Consider the following 15,108-nt stretch of genomic DNA (forward strand, 5'->3'; position numbering starts at 1 on the left):
TCTACGCCAATGACATCTGCTGTGCAACTCAGGCATCAAAGTTCGACATCCTTGAGGAAACACTCATGAAAGACATGTCTCTGATATCTGATTACTGTAAAAAATGGCGACTAATCCCTAGCACTGCAAAAACGGCATCATCTGTTTTCCATCTACACCATGCCTCGGCCTCGCGTGAGCTTAATGTGCAGCTTGGCGATACGAGAATCCGGCATGAAGCCCAGCCAGTCTATCTTGGTGTTACTCTCGATCGCACTCTGTCATTTCACAAACATCTCATAAAAACTGCAGCAAAGGTGGGCGCGAGGAATAACATCATTGCAAGACTGGTCAGCTCCTCATGTGAGCGCTTCCACACTACAATCATCATCTCTGGCATTATGCTATTCCACTGCAGAATACTGTGCCCCAGGATGGTTCCGTAGCCCCCATATCCACTTGGTCGATTCCAAATTATATTCCTCCATGAGGATAATTTCTGGAACCATCCGTTACACCCCGGTTCCATGGCTGCCAGTTCTTAGCAACATCACCCTGTCAGATATTCGTCGGGATGCGGCATCATCTAAGTTCATTTCCCACGTCTATGCTCCACCGGACCTGCCAATATATGCGGACATCTTCGCCCACCCTGTCCAACGCTTGACGTCTAGTCACCCAATCTGGTCCCCTACGCCTACACTGAACTTCTCTGTTCCAGACTCTTGGAAACAGAGTTGGCAGTCAGCTGAGGTAAAGAACAAACACCTCATCACAGACCCCTGCAAGCGTCAACCCGGCTTTGACCTAGCATGTTATGATTGGGCCCTCCTCAATTGCTATATGGCCGGTGCGCCGCTATGTTCCATCGCTGGAGATCCAGAGACGACCCAAACTGCCCCTGCGGCTACAGACAGACTATGACCCACATAGTCAATGACTGCCACCTCTCCAGATTCAAAGGAGCTCTCGAAACTTTACATCAGGCTCAACCTGACGCTGTTTACTGGCTACGGAAGAAGGGCAAACGCTAGAAGAAAAAAGTTCAGTCAGTACCTTGATAAATCTGTTAATACGCTAAGTAGTCTCTATTTAAGAGAGACTTCATCGTATCATTACTTTCTAGCTTTTCTCAAAAGAAAATGTTTTATTAGTTAAAAAAAATAAACCATCTGTAGTCTCTTAAAAAGATTTGCTTTTGTATAAAATAGTGCAGCTTAGTCTGAAATGTTATTTACTGTGGATTCAGAATATGTAGTTATAAATCTTATGACAAGATTTATCTTATCTTAGCTGTCAAGCAAATATTTATCTTCTACAGAAGAAAGATTTTATTGCTTTTCCAAGCAGTCAACTATCATGGAAGAAACATTAACAATCTGATTCATATCCTACATGCAATATAATATCCATCTGCCTACTAGTATATTTCTATGATGTTAGGAAGACATTAAAAGAAATCTACACACAAAGAATTCTTACATGATTGTCTTGCTGTTATCATTGAAACCAAACCATAACAATATTTTTGTTTTCCCTTTTTCAGTGTCTGGAAGCATTGTCCTAGTGTACATTCAGATTACCCAGACTGAGGGATCATGTACATGAATAAACCATAACATAATGCTGGTCAAGGGTAATAAATTTACCACTGTAGTCATAATACTTATCTAAATGGCTGAAAGTGACCAGTTCAGAAATGAGAACCCTCATATAGTGCCCATATAATATATACTCACAAGTTGACAGGTAGTAATTAATAAAGTAACTTCAAAATATAGCCAATTCAACACAGCAAAATCTTGATATAAGCTATTATATACTATCAATCTTTAGTCTAAAGATAAAACATATAAACATTTATACTCTTTCATGTGTGCATTTTGTGTAAAAGTATATAATTGATGAGCATCATGTGAATTTTGGGAAAGCAATATTTAAATGGCACAGAATTTTACATAGGTATTTCCATTCAAGTGAGATGCACATTCTTTATGCTGCTCAGCATTGATACTAATAAATTTCTCACTGTATTTAAAAAGAGTTCCTTAATAAAAGTTTCATTGTTTCTCTCCTATTGCAATGATCATTTTCATAATTCATTGATAAAAGAATTTCATTAATTTTGTTTTTACACTATGTAGTACAATTGAAACTAATCTATATAGCAAACATATGATTTCAGAATTTAAATAATAAGTATGTACATTTTTAAAACTTATTTAAATTATAACAAACTTACAAATGTAAGGGAAGTTTTGGAATGCTTAAGGAACTGTTACATAACCACTAAATGCAATGAATGGAACCTGACTTAGGAGACAACTAGGAAAAAAAATAAAAAGAAACCATACAACTCAAGAAAAAGATAAAAAAAAGTATCCCAGTAAAAAGTGGGCAGAATATATGTGTATACTGTTCTCTAAAGAAAATTCATGGTTCTGCATGGTCCACAGACATACATGGAAATGCTCCAATTGACTCATCACCAGAGAAATGCAAATTAAAACCACACTGAAATACCATCTCACACCTGTGAGAATGGCCTTCACCAACAAAAAAGGAAAAATGTTGGAGAGAATGTAGAGAGATAGAACCTCTATTACACTGCTGGTAGGAATGCAAACTGATATAACTACTATGGAGAACAGTATGGAGAATCCTTAAGCAAATATAGATGGAAATACTATATGATACAGCAATTCCATTCTTAGGCATTTATCCAAAAGAGATAACATTAATTCAAATATGTATGCCCATGTTAATAGCTGCACTATCCACAAGAGCCAAAATTTGGAAGCAGCCAAAATGCCCTTCAACAGGTGACTGGATAAAAAAAGTTATGGGACATAACTCAGTGGAGTACTTCTCTGCAATAATAAAGATAATTTTCATCCTTTGGGATAAAATGGATGGAACTCGAGAACACTATGCTTAGTGAAGCAAGTAAAGAGGTAAAGGAAAGCTACAGGATGGTTTCATTCATGTGGAATTTAGAGAACTGAACACACATACTTGAAACAAACAACCAAATACAATACAACTCATAGACTGTGAAAAACTATAGTGGTTACATGGGGGAAGGGGGGTTACAATCTTTCAGTGGTGGGAAAGATGTGAAATTTTGATCCTATTGATTTATATTCCCATTAAACATTATCAATGTGACATATAAGGGGAGATAGATTTATTACTTCAAGTTCTCTAACTGCCTAGACCAAAGCCCTAGTACAAATATTTACTTTAGCCTAAATATTTAATATCTTAGATCTGCAAGATGATCAAACTCTGATAATGGGCTTAAATTGTTCAAGGAAGGGAGGATTTCTGGATATGGGGCTACAGAATAGCAGTAGCTGCATTTCACACTCCCCAGTCAATTAGTAATAGCAAAGAAGATCAACTGAGAAAGCAACAAATGTAGGATTACTTTGGGTATCCACCAAATCACAAGTGATTGCAAACACATGTGGCTAATGGACAGAGTTGAACTTAAGGAGAGATTCCTGGAACTAAAACCCCATATCTACTCAGGAGATGCTGTTAACAGTCTGGTGGTTTACCAGTTGAGGCACCACCTCCAGTCTGAGTTTTATCAACAAAAAAACTGCTGAAGGGAGGAGAGAACCCCTAAGGCTCACCAACTGTGAATCTCTATTGCTATTGTCCCTTGAAGGCTGGAACAATAGTGAGGAGGCCCTGTGTTGATATTGGGGGACAGAGAACTAATTGGGCAACCCAGGAGAAAATCTACACTCCTGGTGGTCTGGAGGTGGGGTTGTATAGAGGGAGCCTTTCCAAATTGTTCCAAAATTTTTTAGAAGCACACAAGGCCAAGGATTGCTGCCTGACTTGGCTCTGACTGCTGGAAGAGCAGTGAATTGGGCTCAGGGCTTTGGATCCTTGAGGCATGAAAGTCTCTTTGCACATCCACTGTGCTATATCTCTCCATGAGTGTTTTTTCTATTGTTCAGGAGTGAGTGATTAAGCTAAAAAAAAAAAAAAAAAAAAAAAAAAACTACTTATAGTTAAGAAGAAAAAAAAAAAAAAACCCTCAGTATCTCATAGTCCGCAGGGAAGATAAAAATCATAAGGGGTTTTTTAACAGCTACTTTGCTCCACTGCAGGGATTGAGATAACATTGAAACAACTGTTAATTTACACAACTGTGAACTCTTTAAGTACATTAATTAGACATAAGTCAGTCCAGACATGTGTGATTAGTAGATTGAAAAGTACAGAGAGAGGGACTTCATCACAAAGCAGATATAATGTTTAAACCCAGAAGAAACATTGGAGAAATGAACCAGGAAAAATCTAAGATAAAAACCCACAAAGGGTGGATTGGAGAAATGAACCAGGAAAAATCTAAGATAAAATCCCACAAAGGGTGGATTGGAGAAATGAACCAGAAAAAAATCTAAGATAAAATCCCACAAAGGGTGGGTTGGAGAAATGAACCAGGAAAAATCTAATATAAAATCCCACAAAGGGTGGAAGTACATAATGAGGAAAAAATCCAAACACTAATTAAGGCATTAGTCCAGGAGTGAGGAAGACTTTTGAAAGTAATGTCATCTGACACGGGAAAACAAATGAGACTCTGAAAGAGAACAATAATTATATCAAGGTAATCACAGAGCTAAAAGCTTGAATAGCAGAGCTAACAGCACAACCAGCTGAACAAGCTAATGCAGTATCAGAGCAGGGTAACAAAATAGCTGAACTTCAGAAAACAACAAAGGGGAGAGAGAATAGAATAAGTGAGGCAAAAATACAGAATTAGAATGATATAGGATGAATTTGAGAAAACTAAAAAAGAAGTAATAGATCTCAAGAAGAGATTAAGAGGTACTGAAAACAATGGCAGAGGCATACAGAATGATCTTAAAGGGCTTACCAGAAGAAGGAGGAAGGGAAAGAAAGCATTCTATAGGAAACAATAACAGAATGTCCCTACTCTAAATAACATAAAAGAAATAAAGGTTCAATAAGGCCAGAAGGTCCCAGACAGAATTAACATGGATCTAAAGACACTAAGACATATCATATTTATAATGAAAAGGAGTAAGGATAAAGAAAGGGTCCTAAAGGCTACAAGAGGAAAACAAGAGATACTTACAGAGGAAAACCCTTAAGATTTAAGATTAGCAGCAGATTTCTCCACACAAAAACTAAAGGCCAAAAGACATATATATCACTCAATGAGAAAAGCTTTTAACCAAGATTATTGTATCCTGCTAAACTATCATTCAAACTAGATGGAGACATAAAAATCTTCTCTGGCAAGCAACAGTTGAAGGAATTAACTCACCAATCCTACCCTTCAAGAAGTTCTGAAAATTCTCCTGTAAACAATCACATCATTATAAATATGCCATATATCAGAATACTACAAATTTTAGAATAATGGCATTAAAATATCTTAAATCTGTAATGTCAGTGGCATGAATTCATCTATTAAAAGGCAGGCACAGAGTAGGAAGAAATATGATCCACCACATGTTGTCTGCAGAAATACCACTTAACAAGACAAATACAAACTCAGAATGAAAAGATGAAAAACTAGTATACAACCTAATGGACCACAAAAATAAAGGACAGGAACAGTTATTATCATATCTGACATGATAGACCTTAAAATAAATAAAATACAAAAAGGGATGGACACGGATTAATGCTAAAGGATCAGTCAATCAAGAGGCCTTAACAGTTATTAACATCTATGCACCCAGTGAGGGGCCATTTAAATACAACAAACATCTACTGAATGAACTACAGCAGTACATTAACAGCAACACAGTAATAGTAGGGGATTTCAACACTGTAGTCTCTCAACTTGACAGATCATCTAGGCAGAAAGTCAATAAAGAAATGAGGGTGCTAAATGAAGAGATAGATAAACTAGATTGGACATTTTCAGAGTTGCTCACCCCAAGAAACTGGAATACACGTTTTATTCAGGTCCACATGGGTCATTCTCAAGGATAGACCATATGTTAGGCCACAAAGACCGTATCAACAAAATCAAGAGCATTGACATCATCCCAAGCATCTCCTCAGGCCACAGTGGAATTAAATTGACAGTTAAAAACAAAAATTAGTAAAATCCCAAATATAGAAAGTTTCCAAATATGGAAACTCAGCAGTATACTACTTAACAACTACTGGGTCAAGAAGAAATTAAGGAAGAAATCAAAATGTTTCAAGAATTCAATGAAAATGAAGACATAAGCTATCTTTTCAGCTAACATAGTACTTAGAGGGAAGTTCATAGCCATAAAAGCACACATTAGGAGATGATAAAAAGTCCAAACAAACAACCTGACTAATGTACCTACAAGAAGAGTAACAGTGGAACCCTAAAACAACCAGAAGGACTCAGATAACTAATGGTAGGGCAGAAATAAGTAGTGTTGAAAAAAAAACATACAAAAGATCAATAAACCTAAATGTTGTTTCTTTGAAAAAGTAAACAAAACTGACAAATCCTTAGCTAGACTCACAAACAAAAAAGGGAGAAGACTCAAATCAATAGTACTGTAAATGAAAGACAAGATATCACTACAGACATCACAGAAATCCAACATATCATGTGAGGCTTCTGTGAACAACTATATGCCACCAAGCTAGAGAACCTTTAGAAATAGATGAGTTTCTAGTTAACTACAAACTTCTAAAATTAAACAAAGAGGAACTAGAAAATATGAACAGGCCAATTATAGCCAACAAAATTGAAACAGTTATCAAAATCCTTCCAAACAATAAAAGTCCTGGACTGGATGATTTACAAATGAATACTACAAAATCTACAAGGAAGAGTTACTGCCTCTACTTTTAAAACTCTTCCAAAGGACTGAAGATATAGTAATACTCCCTTCCAGCTTCTATGTAGCCAAAAATCACCCTGATACCAAAAGCAGACAGGGATATAAATAAATAAATAAATAAATAAATAAATAAATAAATACAGATTGATATCTCTAATGAATATAGATGCTAAAATATTGAACAAAATTTATCTAACCACATACTGCAGTATATTAAAAAGTTTTTTCATCATGACCAAGTAAGGTTACCCCATTAATGCAAAGTTGGTTTACTATACATAAAGCAAACAATTTGATCCACCACATCAATAAAAGCAAGACCAAAAACCACATGATCATATAAAGAAAGTCTTTAACAAAATCCAGCATTCCTTCATGATCAAAACACTACAAAAATGGGAATAGATGAAAATTTCCTCAAGATACTAGAAGCCGTATACAGCAAATTTACATCCGATGTCATACTCAATGGCATCCCCCCTTTGATCTAATCTGATCTGGTACTAGACAGGGCTTCCTACATTCTCCATTACCATTCAACATAGTGTTTGAAGTTCTTGCCATAGCAATCAGGTTGGAACAAGGAATTAAATGGTTACAGATTAGAGGAGAAGTCAAACTCTCACTATTTGCATATGACATGCTATTATACATTGAAAACCCCAAGAAATCCAGCAGGAAGTTCTTGAAAATTACCCAGAAATATAATAAGGTGTCAGGCTACAAACTTAATATACAAAAGTCAGTGGTATTCCTCTATGCAAACCTTAGTAACACTAAGGCAGCAGAAGAAGAAATCCAGAAATCAACTCATTTAACCATAGCAACAAAAAATAAAATATCTAGGAATAAACCTAACAAAAGAAGTGAAAAACTTGTATACTGAATATATGAGTCATTATTCAAGGAAATAGAAAAAGACGGAAAGAAGAGAGATATTCGATGCTCATGGGCTGGAAGAATTAGCATCATCAAAATGAATATACTACCCAGCGCCATATACAAATTTAATGTAGTCCCCATTAAGATTCCAATCATATTTTAGGAGAATAGGATAAAAGTTACAAATGTTTATCTGGAACCAGAAAAGACCTAGAATTGCCAAAATAATCTTGAGAAGAAAGAACAGAACTAAAGGCATCACACTTCCAGATCTTAAACTGTATTATAGGGCCATTGTGAGCAAAACTGTTTGGTACTGGAACATAAATAGACACAATGACCAGTGGAATATAGTTGAGAGCCCAAAAGTTATCTCCCACATCTGTAGACATCTAATCTTTGATAAAGGTATCAGGATTATTAAATGGGGAAAGAAGAGGTTCTTTAATAAATGGTGTTAGGAAAAAATAGGTTGAAATGTGCAGAAGAATGAAACTGAACCACTATATTTCACTAAACACAAAATTAAATTCCAAATGGATCAAGGGCTTGGATGTTACATCTGAAACTATCAAGTATTTAGAGGAAAATATTGGCAGAACTCTTTTTGGTCTAAATTTTTAAGGCATCTTCAATGATACAAATCCAATTATAAAGAAGACTAAATAAAAAATAAGCCAATGGGACTACATCAAATTAAAAAGCTTCTGCACAGTAAAATAAACCAATACCAAAACAAATAGACCTCTCACAGAATTGGTGAAGATTTTTAAATTTCATACAACAAACAAGAGGCTAATAACCAAAATATATAAAGAATTCACCAAACTTAGCAATAAGAATTCAAATGGCCCCATCCAAAGATACGGAGAGAATGTGAACAGAATATTCACAACAGAAGAAATTCAAAAGGCCAACAAACATGAAAAAAATGCTCCAAGTCACTGATTGTCAGAGAACTACAAATAAAAACAACAATGAGATACCATTTCACTCCTGTGAGAATGTCATACATCAAAAAAGGTAGCAGCAACAAATGCTGGAGAGGTTGTGGAAACAAAGGAAACTTCCTACACCACTGGTGAGGATGTAAATTGTTCCAACCCTTGTGAAGACCATTCTGGAGAACTCTCAGATGGTTAGAAGTTAACCTTTCTATGACCCTGAAATTCCTCTCCTGGGGACATAGCTTAAGGAACCAATTATACCCAGCCAAAAAGATTTGTGTATATCAATGTTCATAGCATCACAATTTGTAATAGCCAAAACCTGAAAGTAACCCAGGTATCCAACAACAGGTGAGTGGTTGTGTAACTTGTGACATACATGCACAATGGAGTACTACTCATCTATTAAAATGGTAAATTTACCTTCTTTCTTTCATCTTGGATAGAGCTTGAAGGAATCATATTAAGTAAGATAAATCAGAAAGTGAAGGATGAATATGGTATGATCTCACTCATAGACAGAAGTTGAAAACAAGATCAGAAGGGAAAACGTAAAGTGGAACTTGGACTGGAGTTGGTGTATTGCACCAAAGTAGACAACTGAGCTGAGAAGTACGGCTCAGTTCCTGGATGATGGCAGAACATGATGGCACAGGAGGACCTGAATTGTTACGTGGAAAACTAAGAAATGTTACTCATGTACAAACTGTTGTATTTTAATGTCAACTGTAAACCATTAATATCCTATTAAAGAAATAAAAAAATTACCACAGAAAACTTTGAATAATGGGACTAGAATACAGACTACATAAAAGCAGAGGTCCCAAGGGTTTTATTTACTATATATTGTATATATTATATATTGTATTATATAATTACGATATATCAATATTCTCTGGCTTAGTGAATGAATGCATACTTGAATAAATGAACAAAAATCACAATAGAAATAAATTATTTGAAACTAATCAGTTTCATTATAGAACAAGGGTAAATCAGAAATAGTTAGGTATTACCTTATTCCAAGCCACTGCCAGAGCTCATGTGGGTTGGCTCTCAGCCAGGAAGGTAAACGACTGGTTCTCTCTCGCTCGTTCAAGAGACAACACGAAATAGAGACAAGAGACACCAGGGAGAATTGGGACACTATCGTTTATTTGGGGGTGGGCTTGGGTTTAAATAGGGTTTCAGACAAAGAACATTTTTCAAATACGCCAGAAATTACAGGTTTCTTAAAGGCCAGCTTGCCCCTATGGTAGGGGACTGGTATGACAGGAATTGATGAGATACATAAAGGTCAAACAATTATTCTCCATGATGCAAGCAACTTAATTATCCAAAGGTATTTGAGAGAAACATAGGGGATAAACCAGACGGTGAGATAGAGAAAAGATAAACAGAGCATGGTGGTTATCAAAGCTATAAGGAAATAAAGTTTGGAGTTTCACTGACTGATGTCAGAGAGCTGTTTGATGGAGTATGCTTTCTCTAGTGATCAAAAGTGAGGTGACTGTGTGAACTCTGGGTGACTATGTGAACTTTGAGTGAACCTTAAGGCAGGCAGCCATGTGGCCTGCAGTTAATGGGGAGAGGCAGTGAGGTTTCTGTGGGCTTGAGAGTCTGAAAGGGAAGAACTAAGTCTGAGAGACTGTTTTTCCCCTTTGCTCATCTCGGTTGAGAAAGATTAAGAAGGGGGTATCTTTCCCAGACCTCCATCCAAGATGGGGGGAGTTTTCCCTATGCTCTGTCAAGCTTACTCATAGACCCACAAGCCACCATAACTGATCAATATTAGCTACGTGGTTTAAACAATTTTCCAAAGTTGTAGAGGAAATCAGATCCAGGCACCAGCAGATTCAGTCTCTGATGAGAGATTTATTTTGAATTACTGTTGACTTCCATTGTATCACCATATAATGGAAAGAGAAGGAAGATGCTCCTTGAGGTCCCTTTTATGAGTACACTATTCCAATTTAGGAGAATTCTATTCTTATGTTCTAATCAATCTCCAACAGCTCCATTCTTTATGCCACCACAATAGGAGTTAGATTTCCAACATATTAATTGAAAGCATGAACAGTTGTTCTATCACAAGTATTATAAAACTGTTATGTATTATTCAGCAAAATTCATTGATGATTAATCAACCAGTTCCGTCATACACTAAGTCCTATGAGAAGAAAAGCAAATATGTAAAACTTCAATCACTGCAAGTGTGTATATGTGTGTGTGTGTGTGTGTGTGTGTGTGTGTACAGAGAGAGAGGAAGAGAGAGAATGATTCAGGATAGTCTGTCATCTTCTACGAACAGAGAAATTAGCATTTCAGAGTAGCATCCATTTAATGCTTCGTTTTAGGCACCTCGAGAGAACCAGAAAACTAAAAAAAAAAGTAGAGGAATTGAGATGGGAGTTAGGTTAGTGTTAGAATTTAAAGAGTTTCAATCACCAATACTAACCAGTTCAGATTTTATTATAAAGTAAAATGAAGTCATTGAACAGTTTTCAAGAGGAGTGACATCACCAAAGTGAAACTTAGAATTATATCACTAGTGAGATGACTGCACTGAGGATCTGAAAGTTTAAGGAACTGGAACTGGGAAATTTTTTACACTGGGAACAAAAAAACCACTAACTACAAAAATTCCAGGGGAATGGTGGTTTGTCTGCACTGAAGCAATTGAAAATAAGAGATTATAATATAGTAAAAAAATAGAGAATTACCTGTGGATGAGTCAATGAACATAATTCTAAAGTTTCCAATACAAATCATGTGAAATGTAGTGAAACCATTAAAGTAATTTGAGCCACAGAGGTAGCTCATGTTTTCAAGAGATAATATCAATTTTATTTAGTTTGTTTTTAATATTAAGGAAATAATATATAAATATCTAGTGGGTAACTGACCAGCTACTTAGATAGTGTCCTTCTTGAGAAAAGAAAAATACAAGACCCCTGAAATGGGCTTAGGAAAAGACTTGAGGCTAAGATTCTGGCAATTGGCTAAATCAAGCACAGGAGAAGAGCTAAGTCAAAAATGAGCAAGATGCATCATGAAGTAGAGAAAAAAACAAACAAAACAGACAAGCAAAACAACAACAACACTGGAAACAGAATTTTGAAAAACACCTATATCTAAAAGGCAATAAGAAACTACTAGAAAGAATAAGAGTTTTCTGAATCTCTTCCAGGATTGAAACTCAAGACATAATGGGAAACAGTTGTGCGAGAAGGTGATACTTTGGAGAATGCTAAATTTCTGGCAGGTTAGCAGAAATGAAATCTAATCTAAAAAAGCACCCTTCAAAGAGAATGCCAGGGAAGAGATAAACAGCAAAGGAATGAAATCAGACTGGAGCTAAAGTGAGGGGCAATGTTAATACCCACATACCTTTTTTAAATTTTTTTTAAATTTATTTATTCCCTTTTGTTGCCCTTGTTTATTGTGGTTGTTATTGATGTTGTCATTGTTGGATAGGACAGAGAGAAATGGAGAGAAGAGGGGGGGAGAAAGACAGACACACCTGCAGACCTGCTTCACCGCCTGTGAAGTGACTCACCTGCAGGTGGGGAGCTGGGACTTGAACCAATATCCTTACACCAGTCCTTGCGCTTTGTGCCAAATGTGCTTAACCCGCTGCGCTACCGCCCGACTACCACCCATATACCTTTTAAAGCAGGATTGGGGCAAACTCTACTTAAGCTGAGATTTCCCAAAGATGGATAGACCAGGAAAGAAGAGGAGGAAGACAGCACAGTCAAACATAGGGCCAAGCTTAAGATGGTGTCTTGAAGATAAACTGGTTCACATTGGAAAGACTGACAAACAGATGTAGTAGAGATAGCTGGGACAGTAAGGGAGCTTCAGTTGAATGAATATGGAAAAGGTAATGGCCCTAGGATATTTGCATTAAGAATAATAATGTGAGCACAGAATGAAGAGGTGATGGTCAGAATGACTCAATATTGAAGGGAAGTAGCCTAGTCTTCCCTTTGAACTTGACAGCCTGAATATAGGAATTCATATACCCATAGTTTAGACTTTAGAAAGAGCTGGTCTTGGTTTGAGAATTTATGATTATTGAATGATGAATCTCACTGGAATTGAAGCCTTCCACAACTTACTATATGAGACTGGATTTCCCTGCCATGGTCTTCTATACTTTAACATAAAACTCTTCACACCAAGGAGCATTGTGTTTCTGTGATGACCAATTTCCTAGGTAGAAGTCCTCCATGAAGTCTAGAAAATGTTTGTCCACCCATAACCTCCCCATCATGTGCACAACACCTGATCTGTGACAGACCCTCAATTCAGTCTGTTAAGAGATAACACACAAAACCTGTATTTAGGAAGCTTGTGGTCCTCAGTCCAATGGATGTCTGGCACTGCTAGTAGACCAGAGAATAGGATATGAATTGCAAGGAAAACCTCACTGTAGATTCCAACACCTCAGGGTAAACAAGACATAGCCGCTGTGAACAAAACTCCAGATTCTATCACCCTTAAATGGTTGCCCCTTCCTTTCTTTTCCAACCTATATCCTAGTGTTGCCCTTTATGGAATTTCCACACCCCCACCACACCCCCACGTGTCTCTAACAATTGGGGATGCATTTTTCCACACCTTGAGTTGTCCCCTTGGTTGGCTGCATACTTTTCTAGCACCCAGGCCTTGCTGAATCTATTATGAAGAACCAAAAATTGTCACAAGAGATCTAAAATATCAATTCTTATGCACTTTAATTTGAAAATGAGGAAGAAGGAGGAAGCAACCTAATTGAATAGTTATAACATGACTATATGTATTTATTTAAAAAATTATAGATATATACAAAGAGGAAGAAAAAGAGAGAACAAAAAGAGACCATAGCACCAAAGCTTTTTTTCAATGCAATGGGAGTCAAGCTTGAACTTGGGCCATGTAAATGGCAAAGCAATGCACTAACTGAGCTATTTTTCTGGCTCACAACACAAATATTGATCTTACCTGTCCTTACCCATTTTCCCCCCACCTTCCTGCCACCCCATGATCTGGTTCTTACCTCCCAAGTCCTTTGATACCCGCGGAGCCCCTGGCCAGGCACTGCAGCCGGAGTTTCTCAATAGGGTCTGTGGTGGTGGTAAGCTTTTTCTTGGCCTGGATGACCATCTCTCGATCGTGGCGTGCTGTCCCTGCCATCTGAGAGGGAAAGCCCAAGCACATTAGCAGAGCTTAGACCTACAGGCCTGCCTCAGAGCCTTATTAAAAATGAAATTCATAGCACACTGTAGTTCATTTCCTTACAACAGTTTCAAATCTCCAATAATTTTTCAATTTTAGCTACACAGCCTATGTGCTGGCATGTTTCCTACTTATTTATCTAGGTCTGAATCCATCTAATTTCTTTATCCTGCACAACAAATTTAGATGTCTATGAGATCAAAGAGACAGTTCCCCCCATAGAGTGTGAGCCTTACCATGCACATGGCCCACAACCAGGTGGAAGGTGCTAGGACGCAGGAGGAAGTTCCTGTCACCTCTCTGCCACTCCATATGAATGAAAAAAGATAAGCCAGAGTGATCAGTAAAGTTGGGCAAGTGTGAGATCTCAGTTCAGGAAAAACTAAAACCTATTCCTATATATTCTTTCATCCTTCAAAAACACTCCTATTTCTGTCATAAGAAAAATAAACCTAGTTTCCCTAATCTCTCTCTTTTTTTCTTTTCTTTATACTTTATTATTGATTTAATAATGATTGACAAGATTGTGGTATAAGAGGGGAACAATTCTATACAATTTCCACCACCAAAATTCTATATCCCCTCCCCTCCATTGGAGTTTCCTTATTCTTTATATTTCTGAGAATTCTCTTTTTTTCTCTTTCATAAAATGTGTTCTTTCATAAAATTTACTCTTCTCTTTAGTGTAGCTTGTCTTTGGTCTACACACTAACTTTCACTTCAAATTTTAGAAATTATTTATAAGACACACATCATTAATGTAGATGGTGTTTTTTCATTAAAAGCTTTTATAAAATACTATCTCCTGGGGGTTGGCGGTAGCGCAGCGGGTTAAGCCCGCAGAGTGCAAGGACCAGCATGGAAATCCTGGTTCGAGCCTCCAGCTCCCCACCTGCAGGGGAGTCGCTTCACCGGCGGTGACGCAGATCTGCAGGTGTCTTTCTCTCCGCCTCTCTGTCTTCCCCTCCTCTCTCCATTTCTCTCTGTCCTATCCAACAACGAACGGCATCATCAACAACAATAATAACCACAACAAGGTTACAACAATAAGGGCAACAATAGGGGTAAAAACGGCCTCCAGGAGCAGTGGATTCATGGTACAGGCACTGAGCCCCAGCAATAACCCTGGAGGCAAAAGAAAAAAATACTACGTCCTTATTCTTCTATATACTAATTTTTGTTACTACTGGCTTGACTAATATTCTCAACACATGGATCTGCATGACTTGCTACTAGCAATTAGTATG

General features: G+C 37.1%; 1 protein-coding gene across 2 annotated transcripts in view; it reads right to left on the bottom strand.

The window, feature by feature from the left end:
- CAPSL (calcyphosine like) overlaps positions 1 to 13,908 on the bottom strand; it is a 91,989-nt gene extending 78,081 nt beyond the window's left edge. For both annotated transcript variants that reach the window (XM_007531247.2, XM_060191224.1), the window contains exon 1: positions 13,683 to 13,908. In XM_007531247.2, coding sequence (XP_007531309.2) covers positions 13,683 to 13,843 — 161 coding nt within the window. In that variant the 5' untranslated portion in view covers positions 13,844 to 13,908. The remainder of the gene's footprint in view (positions 1 to 13,682) is intronic.
- Positions 13,909 to 15,108: the final 1,200 nt, after the last annotated feature.

This window comes from Erinaceus europaeus, chromosome 5 (assembly GCF_950295315.1).
Source record: "Erinaceus europaeus chromosome 5, mEriEur2.1, whole genome shotgun sequence".
Lineage (NCBI taxonomy): Eukaryota > Metazoa > Chordata > Mammalia > Eulipotyphla > Erinaceidae > Erinaceus > Erinaceus europaeus.